The sequence below is a fragment of the Puma concolor genome, chromosome D4 (assembly GCF_028749965.1).
Source record: "Puma concolor isolate L17-30 chromosome D4, mPumCon1.1.hap2, whole genome shotgun sequence".
Classification (NCBI taxonomy): Eukaryota; Metazoa; Chordata; class Mammalia; order Carnivora; family Felidae; genus Puma; species Puma concolor.
In genome coordinates, this window is record NC_141679.1 from 2,354,685 (window position 1) to 2,366,774 (window position 12,090).

A 12,090-nucleotide genomic window follows, 5' to 3' on the forward strand; every position below is an offset into this window, starting at 1 on the left:
GATGTGGAGGAAGGGACTGTGTCTCTGTGTTGTTGTCTGTGTCCTGACCCCAGACCGCTGCCGTTTTCAAGTGACAGAAGCTTGATCATGACCAGCAGCACCCCACCCCCCAAAGTCTGGACTCTCAAGTTCAGGTCCCAATGTTGGCTCTGGGCTCTGCCAGTGGTGGGAGTGGTCCCCTTGGGGAAGTGATTTCCCAACCCCCCCCTGGCCTTCAGCCTACCCCCAGCCCCAGCCCCAGGGTAATTTATGGTAATTTTCTGACTCATAGTTATAACCTCCTAGGAATAGAAACTTGGAGAAAAGGCTCAGTCAACATTGGGACTAGCGTATCCCTCCTGCCTGGAGCCATGAAATCCTTGGGTGGTGCTCCAAGTGGGCCAGGGCCAGTCCGTTTGCATTTCAAAAGCTTTTAGAGTTTCACTGTTACAGACACCGAGGCTCAGACAGCAAAGTGTCCCATCAAGGCCACGCTCTGTCCTTAGGCAGGGCAGTTCGCTGGACAAAGGCGAGGGGAGAGCGGGCCCTCTCTCCACCAAGGGCACCGTCCTCAGTCTCCAAAATGCGTCTCCCTCTGGGAGCGCTACCTGTGCACCTGGGCAGCAATCAACTCCGCAGGTGTCCTGGGCCCTCTCTTCCAGAGAGGTGGGGAAGGGGCAGAGGTCAAGAATCGTCAACTGTTTTGGGGGGTGATTTGGGAAAAAGATAGAGGACATAAGCATTTGTCTGTAAAGGCAGGAGGCTTGGCATCCCTCCGTGCGTTGCCGTGGAAACGCAGACAGGCAGCTGTCCCAGGGCCGGGGCTGGCTCCCCAGCTCTGCCCACACAGCGGCGAGGTCTGCCGGCAGCTTCAGTGTCCACTGTCCGGGGCTCCCTTCTGCAGCAACAGAACACAGGTGACACGGATTTTGGTAATACATTTTAGTTTACCCAGTGTGTCAAACGTGTCATTGCTTTGGCCATATTACGAATACAGACATCACTGAGCTGCTTCACGTTGTGTGTCTCGAGTGTTCACAAAGCAGAGTGCGTACCCGCTCACGGCACATCCCAGCTTGGAGTCGCCACGTGTGGGTTGCCGGACAGAAACGCCCTCACGGCCTGTGGCAGGGGAGGAGCCTGGCCACAGTCAGGGCCAAGGCTGGCTTGAATCCAGGGCTGCGTCTGTCGCGGGCCCGGGCCTGACCTCTGCTCTGGAAGGAACGGGGATGCGAGCAGAGGTGAGGACCGCTTGCTACAGGGCTTTGCCAGGGCTTGGCCCCAAGCAGGGGGTCCAGACCCCAGAGTCCCTCTGCGGAACAGCTCCCTCAGTCTCTGGATCCAACCTTTCCTACCACCAACTCCCGGAACACCTTTCTAGAACTTCTGCTCCTGTGCCAACCTGCTCGGGTCACGTATCCCGGCCCTTCTTACGCCTGCGCCTCGGGACCCCCCTCTCTCTTCCACTCGCCCCTGCACGGGCGGTGGGGCTCCTCAGACTTAGCAGGTCTTCAATGGGACCGTGGGAGGCCAGAGAAGAAGGGAGAGCTTTCAAGGGTGGAAAGGCCGGCAGTGGGCGCGGGGGGTCGTGTGGAGTGCTGGGGGGCCTCGTAGGCCTGTAGAGCTGCAGTGGCTTATGTGAAGCTTTGGGATCATTGTGGGGTGGTGTGTGGTGTGTGGTGGCTTCAGGGCGGCATGGGGCAACACGGGGCTACGTGGGGGGACCGAGGTAGCTTGTAGCTGGTGTGTCCGTCCCCCAGGGGAGGAGCGGAGATGTTAGTAACTGTCGGGCGGCTCTGTTCCTCCCAGGCTGGCTCTCCGATGTCGAGCACACTCAGAGACCCTGCGCACGTCCTTCAAGGACACACAGCTTTGGGGATCATTTCTGACCAGAACGGGGGTGCCTTTTACGACTGGAAGCACTCTGGACTCGTCGCCTGCTTCTTCCCTGTCGGGGGGCGGACAGCAGCTGGGCCCCCGAAGCAGGCCAGGAGGGCAGTGCTCCTATGCCCCCGAGCTTCGCGGCCTGCAGCTCGAGGACCAGGCTTCCCGGGACTCTCTGGGAAGTCGAATGTGGCATTTCCAGTGGCTCTCAGCAGCCCCCAGGACAGTCCCACGCAGCTTCTCAGCTCCTCCATCTCCTCAGAGCTGCCCCCTCGGACACTTGACGTCTATCAGTTCAGCACAGACTTGGGTGAAAATAATTTCTTTCTCTTTCTTTGCTCGTCTGAGTCAACCTCACGAGGACGTCCCAGAACTTTTCACTTGCAAATTAATCCAGCCAGAAACAAAACAGAGCAAAACCCGACACAGTTTGAAAGGCAATACTTGACATCCATTAAAACGGGGTTGCAAGTAACTCCCCGCCCTGCTAATCTCCAAAGTGAGATAAGCCTTCCACCGAAGACACTGCAGCCTCTGCTCTTCCCGGCCTCTCCTGGGACCTGAAGCTTGGGGACCGTCGCAAATTACTAAAACCCTTGGGACTTGATCCGTCCACCCAGGTTCAAGAGAAGGGGGCTCGGACGTACGGCACCAACCTAAATCCGAACCTTCTGGGGGCCGGGCAGGCACAGAGGCAGCTGCCTTACGAGAAGCTCGTTTCGTGGTCACACTTTGCCCGTTACGATTCGGAGGGTACAGATGAGGAAGCAGCAGTGGAGGGTTCCATGGCAGCTGAGCAAGGAGTGTGGGTCCCGGTCTGCTCTGGGCGCGGGTCTGGGCAGGGGGCGCGTATTTGTGCTGCACGGCAGGTGCTCACTGACATTCTTTTTGCTTAATTCACTGGTGGCCAAGCCCCTCAAAACAGCACCCACTGGCAATGCACGTGGTCGGCAGAGCCTGCACTTGGCAGCCTGAAGTCCTGTCTTAAGCCCGGACGCAAGCGGGTGCGCTCGCCCTGCGCAGCCCTGCAGGGCCCAGAGCAGTTGAGGGATGGGTGGTCTGGCAGCACTCTGGGATCATCGCTTCCCGAGAAGATAGTATTAAGGGAGGTGGGTCTTGCAAAGTGCTAACCAGGGGCTTAACTGGGTGGGACCCTCAGCCTTTTCTATAAGACCTGGGGCGGGTGGGAGAGAGGGAGGCAGTTCTTACCGAGATCCCTCTGACCTGCTTCAGTCTCCAGCTTGGTCATGTCTTCAGACCGTGAGTCCTAGAGGGGGGTCCTGGGGGTGGGGGTGGTGGCCGGAGAGGCCGGGCAGTGGGGTCCAGGCAGGTCTCAGGCGTTGCTCACCGTGACGTCTGGTTTGGGGACCTGGGAGGAGAGACCAACACCCCGGACCAAACCCGGAAAGGCCCCCTCGAGGAGCACGGGTGACACCATTTTTCAGTCCACAAGTCCCCTCTGGTGGGGGGTGCTGGCTGGCACTGTGGGGCCTGAGGAGGACAGGAGGGAAGGGAGCCCGGCTTCCCCCGGACCGTGTATTCTGCGGGCTTTTCTCCACAGCGGATTCTGTGTTGACCTGAATCCTGTCAGAGGGGAGCCCGCTCTGCCCGGCCCGGGATTGGGGACCAGCAAGCTTCCCCAGGTCACGGGGGGACAAAAACCCGTGTTGACAGACAGAAATCCCCTGGGCTGGGCTTTTGCACATGAAGTCTCCTTATCTTGTGGTTTTTGGCCTCTCTCCCTACTCGTGTGTCTTGGGCACAAGCAGAGGTAGTGGCCAGTCGGAGGCTGGGAGACCCAGTCGTGCCCATCCCGGAGCGGCCGAGCCCTCCGAGATGCCCTCACAGCCCGCAGCCCGCAGCCGGGGATTGGGGGCGGGGGGGGGGTCAGCTCATGTGGGGAGAGCAGGTGCAGCCGTCGGTGCGGGAGCTCAGGGAGGGTCCCCAGCATGTCCGCCCAGGGCACCGGCCAGGGGCAGCAGCTCGGGACGACTGGGAGGCTTTTTCAGAGGGGCCGGAGTCCCGTGTCTGCAGGCAGACACCTCGTCTTGGGGAGGCTGCACGCTGACTTGGACGGGGAGCGAGTCTCAAAACGGACCTAAACGTGGGGTCAGACTAACACCTCCTCTTTCTGGGTGCGAATCTGTCCCAGCGCCCCAGGGAGGTCGGAGACGCAAAAGGACCAAGTTCAGCAAGACCCAGTACCAGGTGCTCATCGAGGCCTTCGAGAGGGACTCATACCCTGATATCACTGCCAGAGAAGAACTGGCTCGACGAACCCAGATCCCTGAGCCCAGAATCCAGGTGACTACAGACCGGTTGCTCCCTGACGGGAGGGTGAGGGGGGCGAGGAACCTTGTACTAAGCGCCTGTTCTAGCTCGGGCTTAACAACCCGCTTTGCGTTAAGCCTCACGGTTCCCCTGTGAGTAGGCGTTAATTATGCCCTTTAGCTGGGCTGGGACAATGATGACGGAGGTTTGGTGACAGGTTACAGCTCTGGCAAGGGGTAGAGCCTGAACTGGTGATCTGAGAGTTGCATCTGCCAAACAGTTACCATGTTAGCAATGAAGAGAAATCTTCAAATATTTACTAATTAAAAAAAACAACAACATAATAAACCCATTACGTGTAAACCGAAACTTATTTTTCAAGATAAGCAACCGTATTGTCATAGCCAGAAAATTTACTCAGAGAGGATGCCAGAGGAGGCGGGAAGAGCAGGCGTGGGGCTCCCCTCTGCCGAGGGCTCCGAGAAACCCTTGAGAAAGTGGGGTGTGAGGTAGGCAGAGGCGGATTACAGTGGGTGCTGTAAAGGAAAGCGTTGTGAGCTAACAGCGATCCCGAAAGGACGTCAGGGATCCTGGGGGTCCCGGGTCACGGGGTCCTCTGGGTCTCAGTGTTGGGGGCACCGGGCCCCGCCTCCAGGAAGGCTGCTGGGTGCAGCCTGGGTTTGAGGGACGCTGCCCTGCATGAAACCCAAGTCGTCGAGAGTGGAGCCCAGATACCGAAGGTTGTTTGGGAAGCCCCTCCCAGGTGATTCTGCTGTGTAGGTGCCTTTCAATCTGAGACCATCAGGGTCTCATCCCAGACTGTGATCAGGATCTCTGGGAGTGAACGGATGTGCAGAAGTTTTTAAAACTGCCAGGTGACTCCAGCATGCCGACCCCTACCCTTTGACCCTTGCCCTCCCGCGTGCTGTGGGCCCAGCCCTCCCGGAGAGCCGACCATCTACTGAGTCTGGGTTCGAGCTGGGCCCTGGAGTTCCGAAATCTCCCCAGGTGGTTCGCAGGTGCAGCAGACTCAGGGTCACCCCACTGGCCTCCAGGGCCCACCACCCCCATTTCTTACCAGCCGCTTTCGAGGTCCTTGATGAGGGTGGTGGGACAGATCACAGGCTGCTGCATGAGAACGAACAATGCTTAAGGGTTTGCTAATTTTTTTCTAATGTTTGTTTATTTTGAAAGAGACAGAGCATGACTGGGGGAGGGGCAGAGACAGAGAGACAGAATCCCAAGCAGGCTCCGCACTGACGCGGGCCTGATCCCACAGACCGTGACCTGAGCCGCAATCAAGAGTCGACACTCTACGACTGAGCCACCCAGGTGCCCCAAGGGTTTGCTAATTTTAAAAAATTTTGACCTAACCCCAGAGATAATTAAACCACAGCCCAGAGGGGAGAAGGGTTACCAAAAACACCCTACAGGGGCTGAGAGATAAGCCTTGGGGCTTCCTATTTCTAGAAGCAATAGATAGCCTGGGCCGTCAGTATCTGTCCTAGAAGCCCCCTGCTGGCCCAAACCTTACAAAGAGAACCAGGATACAGAAAAGCTTAGTGAAAGCCCCAAGCCTGTGACGTTAGATTTAGTGGCCTTTTATCAGCGGGCCTGGAAACCTCACTCAGGGAGGGGCAGACAGCCCTTCAGGACTAGATCACCTTCCCAGAACCCGTCAGCCCAAACAGCCCTCCATGCCAAGTACAACTTGACCTTCCCCAGGAGAAAGAATTGGCCACAGTTCAGTACTTGGGGTGAGGTGGGTGGGTTCCAGGTTTCAGCTCAAGCAGCTCCCGGATCCGGGAGGAAAACCCTGACGTTCTCGGTCCGGCTGGCGCCTGGGTGGCGAGTGAGTTCCCGGGGCCAAGTGTGCTGGGGCAGCTGTGATCAGGATTCGCAGAGGCTCTGGCTCCCACAGGCTGCACCAGCACCCTGCCGGCCGGCACCTGGGCCTGGCCCCGGGCCAGGGTGTGTGAGGGAGGGTGCCAGGTGGCGGTTCTGGGAAAGGCCTGCTGGAGGATTGGGCTTTTGTCTTGCAGTTTGTGCGGAGGATTTTTTTTTTTTTTCTCCCCCTGGGGCAAGCAAATCCTGGGAGTTGTTTTGCCTATTTACGTCCCATCTTTCTGTGGGATCTTCAGGCCTCGCTTGGTGGCTGGCCCCAAAAGAGGCCTCTGTTGTGTTTTCCAAGAGTGGAGGGGAGGCCTGGCTGACCGCTGCTGGGAGGGGCATGGAACCACCTGACCCAGGTGACCCCCAGAGGAACCGGACATTGAACCTGGGCAGAAAGAGGCTTTACTCACAGGCGTCCATCTTACTCCTTGTGTGGTGGAGGGGGGACCACCCAGACAGAGCAAGTGAAGGCTGCGGGGTGATCTTGGCGGGGTGCAGCCCCGTCGCTGGTTCAGCAGAGCCTCAGAGGCAGGCAGGGATGGAGAGCTGCCAGTGCAAGGTGTGGGTACTCGGACGCCAGCGCGGTCAGCCGGAGGGGCACCTGTGTACTGGTCTGGGGAGCAGACTGGGCTGCTGGTCCCGAGCTGAAAGCAGGTCCTGGGTGGGCATGGTCGAAGCTGATGGCTGTAGGGGTTCTGTTGTGATCTGGTCGCAGGTGATCTGGCCTTTGTATGTTCAGCCCTTCACTGTTTTCCAATACATTAAAAATTTTTTAGTGTTCATTTATTGTTGAGAGACAGAGGGTGAGTGGAGGAGGGGCAGAGAGAGGGAGACACAGAACCCGAAGCCCGCTCCAGGCTCCGAGCTGTCAGCACAGACAGCTGGGAGACCCAAACCCAGCTGGGAGGCTCAAACCCACGATCTATGAGATCATGACCTGAGCCAAAGTCGGACTCTTAACTGACTGAGCCACCCAGGCGCCCCTGTGATACAATATCATTAGCTATAGCCCCCCTGCTCTGTGAGGCCTCCAGAACTTGTTCATCTCAAGACTGCAAGTTTGTGCGCTCTGACCAGCACCCCCATGGTTATCGGATAATGGAGGATCGGGGAGAGGGCGCAGGAGCCGGAGTGTAAGTGTTGCCCGGTGGACCGTGGAGACCCCTGGACGACACCACACGCTCTGGTCTCGTCCCCATAAAGAATTCAAGGACAGACCAGACAGTGGTTGAACGGTGCTAGTAGGAAAGTTTGTTTAAGAGCAAACTCTGAGGGGCGCCTGGGTGGCTCAGTCGGTTAAGCATCCGACTTCGGCTCAGGTCATGATATCGCGGTCCGTGAGTTCGAGCCCCGCGTCGGGCTCTGTGCCGACTGCTCGGAGCCTGGAGCCTGTTTCAGATTCTGTGTCTCCCTCTCTCTGCCCCTCCCCTGCTCATGCTCTGTCTCTCTCTGTCTCAAAAATAAATAAACGTTAAAAAAAAATTAAAAAAAAAGAGCGAACTCTGGAGATGTGAGAGAGCTCCAGGATGTACGGGGTTTGGGGCTCTGTCTTATATTGATAGTTGTTAACCGGGGGTGGAATATTAATTACTAGGGGAGGGGACTAGGGTTTTGTGCCTTTTTTCCCTTATTTGGGCAGGGTCTCTGGCCTTTGTCGTGGGAGGGGCTGGTTTCTTCCAGCTTCCCTTGGCTTTGCCTTGGAATGCTCCCAGGACAGGTCTCTAACTGCCCCCTCCGTGGCAGTGACTCCCCTTTGCCAGCCTCCAGGCATCATGTTAAGGCCTAATAATAACCGCCTACCCTAGCACGGGCAGGAGAGAGCCCGGTGTTTCCCCGAGGCAGCCTTCCCGTAGCACTGGCGTGTCCATGAGTGTCTGTCAGTGTGCACGTGTGCACGGGTACCAGGTGGGTGCCTTGGGGAGAGGTGCCTGGAAGCTAGGGAGGGCCACACAGGGAATGGTTTGATGAGCCGAGCCAAGGAGTTTGCTTTCGTTCTAAACTCTGAAAGTTTCATTTGGTGACCGTCTAACCTCGGCTACGTGGTGATGATGATTGTACTGGCTTTATTACACGGTGTCTCCTCTTCGTCTCCCCTCCCGTGACCATCCTTGCCCCTGCAGGTCTGGTTTCAGAACCGGAGAGCCCGAATCCCCAAGAGCAACCAGAGGAGGCCAGGCGTGGAGGCAGGTGCCCAGGCGCCGGGGTCCGGTCAGCACGGCCGGGGCGCCCCCCACCGCGCCTGCCAGCCAAGCTTTGTGGGGGCCCCGAGCACCGCTGGCCACTTCTTGGCGTCGGAGGGCACTTCTGGTCAGGCCATCCCATCGGGGCACGCTGCTGTCGTGGACGAGAACGTGGCCTTGCGTGACCTGGAGACTCCAGGCAGCGCACTGGGCGAGCCTTCCGGAGATTTCTATCTCTCTCCCTTGGGCTTCAGCCCCGAAGCCCTGTGTCCGCTTCCTGCTTCCCTGCAGCCCCTCTCCCAGCCGGAAGAAACCGGAGCTCAGTGGGGGGACCTGGGACAGCTCCTGCCCTACGGGGACTGTGCCCTGCAGGGCTGGGAACAGCCTCCTGCCTCCAGTGAGCCGCAGCCGCAGCCGTGGTGGGGCTGGCAGCCTTCGCCCTCACTGGAGCCGGACGTGTTGCCCCCACAGCCCCAGCCCCCGCCCCCGGGGCCCTGGGAGCAGCCAGCATGGCCCCTGCCTCCCACAGAGCCCTGGCCCCAGCCCTCACTGGAGCAGGTGCCCATGGGCGTCGGGAGAAGTTTCCCCACCCCCCTGGGACACGGGATGCTTGAGGGAGGCCCCGGGGCCCCCACACACCCCGGCCCCCAATCCCGCAGCTGTGGGGCCATGCTGGGAGCTGCTGCTACAGCGAAACGTTGAAATGACTTCAGCTCCAACGGTAGGAGATAGTGAGTGAGCAGCGGTTCCCCTGCACGCTTAATGCTACGCGAAATTAAAAGGGAATGAAGGTTTGCGTCCTTTGCGTGGAGAGGTGTCCCGGACATACCCCTCAGGAGTGGGGTCTGTCATAAAGTGCAGAGGGACAGGCAAGCGGAGGATCCAGGGGGATGTTCTCAGATGGGAGGAAAGGGAGTTTTTTGTTTTTACCACCCATGTGACCTGCCTTCAAGTCATTGGTAAACTCAGAGCACTTACAATGTCCTGTAGACTCTTAGAGGGGGCTTGGGGACAGGGCGGGGCTGCCTTGTACAAGGGTCAATAAAGAGGAGCACCTCGTCCCTCTTCGCATGCACAGCGTCTGCTTCCTTCCACCTGGCCTTGGCCTTCACAAGGGTCCCACACTCATTCCTCCCCCACCGCTCCCCCATCCCCACGTCCAGCCAAGTGTGGCTTCCTCCTGGACACTGGACGTGTCCCTGGTGCTGGGCAAATTTCTTGAAAACGAGCCCTATGGGTCTAATGCAAAATGCGGCATAAAATGGCCGGATCTCAGCAGAGAGAAGCAGGGAGGATGCCTGAGCTGCGTCCCTTCTCTCCGGTCCACAGTGTAGTGTGGGCCCCCCAACACCCACCCATCTGCACTGAGAAGGGGTGTGGGGGAGGGTGCTCACCTCGCCTGGACAGCCGGTGGTCCTGCCTTCAAGGATGGGGAAGTCATGAAGACCTCTCTTGGTCACCGGAACCACACCTTCGAGGTTACACAGAAGGAAACATTAGTTGTGCCCAACTTACAAGTAGGGGCAGGTGTTAAGTCAGACGGACGCCAGAGATCGACCACCCTGCGGCCCTGAGAAAGCAGGAGCTGAGCCCAGCGGCTTGTCGGGCACACACTTCATGTCTCTGAGGAAAGGCGGACACACAGATCTCCAGGGCTTCTGTGAGTGATGTTGCCGTGGCCTCTGTGTCACCACGTCCACCTGCTTGTCCTCCTTTTCCAGCTGAGGCCCGGGGGGCCTCCCGCTTCAGCCGAACACTCTAGAACCGGGTCTACATCAGCACCCTGGGTCTCAAGCCAGGCCAACTCAGGTGTGTGGATACGTAGACATCTTTCTAGCCAGCAGTCCCGGTGTCCCCATCCCCCATTACCCTTCCCCAGATGACAGTCCCAGCTGATGGGGTGTGACTCTGGCAGGCAGAGCCCCAGCTGCCTGGTACGATGTCGTCCCTGTCGGGGACCTGCCCTGCGTATCTGCTCGTGAAGAATGTTCTGGATTTCCCAGGGCTGGAGCCAGAAGGGACCAGAGCTGGGCTGCGTGCCAGGGGACCCAGCGGCTGTCCTGTTGGGATGGCGCTGATTGCTGACCTCAGGGTGGGTTCTCCCTCTGACGCCCTTTGTATCTAGAACAACCTGCAGCGTGCGAGTCCACACGGAATGATCCACAAATATTAGCTGGCCCTTTACCACGTGCCAGGCGTTGGTAGGGATGAGAGACAAGATGCCTGCCAACCGTTTCTTAAACACCCAGGGTGATGCCGGGCCCAGAAACTGTGCTGAGCAGCTCGGGGAGCGATGTTCCTTCGCTGAAGTGAGGCCTTGGCGATTCCTACCTTCCCGTAGCTGCGAAAGATCCAAAGGAGTCAGCTGTCTCTTGCTTTCTCTCTGTCTTCTATTATTAGCAAGGAATCTGGCTTCACGGGAGGAAGGCCTTTAGAAGATTGGTATTTGTTAGGAAATGCTTGGGGATATACGAGGGGAAGCCAGGCTCACCGAGGCCCTAGGTCTCCTCGGATCACCGCTCGCTGCTCAGCTGCCTGCCTCCCTCTCCACCCGGCTCAGGTGCGTATCTGCCAGGCAGCTGGTCAGAGAGAGCCTGAGGAGTAGCGGGAGGAGTCTGAGGAAGGATCGGGGTTCGGTTCTGCCCCCACTCCTTCTAGGTGTAGAGTCTGGGCACGATTTCTTCTCTTACAACCTAGTTTCCTTAATTACAGGGGAGCATTTGAGAGCTCGTTTGGGCCAAGAGCGGTTCCAAGCATAAACATAAACGTGTAAGAGATGGCTCTGCGTTAGTTCAGGAGAGAGTCACCGCAGACAAGACTCAGAAGGTGAACGACAAACTGAGAGGAACATGAGGATTTATTTATTTATTTTTTAAGGATTAAAAAAAAATTTATTAGAAAAAAAATTTTTAATGTTTATTTTTGAGAGAGAAAGAGAGAGAGAGAGAGAGAGAGAACGAGCGGGGGAGGGCCAGATAGGGAGACACAGAATCCAAAGCAGGCTCCAGGCTCCGAGCTGTCAGCATAGAGCCGGATGCGGGGCTCAAACTCGTGAACTGTGAGGTCATGACCTGAGCTGAGGTCAGATGCTGAACCGACTGAGTCACCCGGGTGCCCCCAAACGAGCAATTATAATAGCAGAGAAACTAATAACACCAGATAAGGACGACTATCACCTCCCAAAATGGAAGTACCTATAGATGGGCAATGAACCTATTTTAAAAGTTATCATTCTAAAATTTAAAAAGTAATGCAACTTAAAATAGTGCCATGCTACTTTTTACACAGTATATTGGATTAAAAATGAAAATATTCGTCACACATAGTGCAATATTTGAGGAAATGCATAAGAGCTTGTAATAGTAAAAATTGAGGGGCACTGGGGTGGCTCAGTCAGTTGAGCGTCTGACTCTTGATTTCAGCTCCAATCATGATCCCAGGGTCATGGGATCAAGCCCTGTGACAAAGCTTCTCTTTCTTCCTCTCCCTCTGCCCCTCCCCCTCTTGTGCTAGCCCTCTAAAAGAAAAAAAAAAAGGAAACAAAAAAGAAAGTTGGGAGAAATTTGCAAGGTTAAAGGACCGTAGAATGGATAATTATACAGATCTTCTAGAACATGAACTATTATGCACCCATTTCAAACCACGTTCTAAATGAATATTTAACAACATATAGTCTTGTTTTCAACATCTGGGCGAGAACCATTCAGCTAATTAAATCCTCTACAGGAAAGAATCTGAGCAGATAATTAGCCAAATTCAACCTCCTTCCTTCTCTTTTTTATTAAATCTCTCCACCTAATTATAAATGCCTTTAAAGGCACACCAGCACCATTCAGGTGAACCACTTGAAACTTCCGAAATGCTCCTGGTTCTGGTCCTGGCC

At 56.7% G+C, this 12,090-nt stretch overlaps 1 protein-coding gene across 1 annotated transcript; it reads left to right on the forward strand.

Moving 5' to 3' along the window:
* Positions 1 to 1,208: 1,208 nt before the first annotated feature.
* On the forward strand, positions 1,209 to 9,278 carry LOC147574650 (uncharacterized). Its single transcript, XM_086684725.1, has 4 exons — positions 1,209 to 1,220; positions 2,484 to 2,668; positions 3,873 to 4,167; positions 8,148 to 9,278. Exons 1-4 carry the CDS (start codon positions 1,209 to 1,211, stop codon positions 8,907 to 8,909), a joined length of 1,254 nt encoding a protein of 417 aa, XP_086540851.1. The 3' UTR covers positions 8,910 to 9,278.
* Positions 9,279 to 12,090: the final 2,812 nt, after the last annotated feature.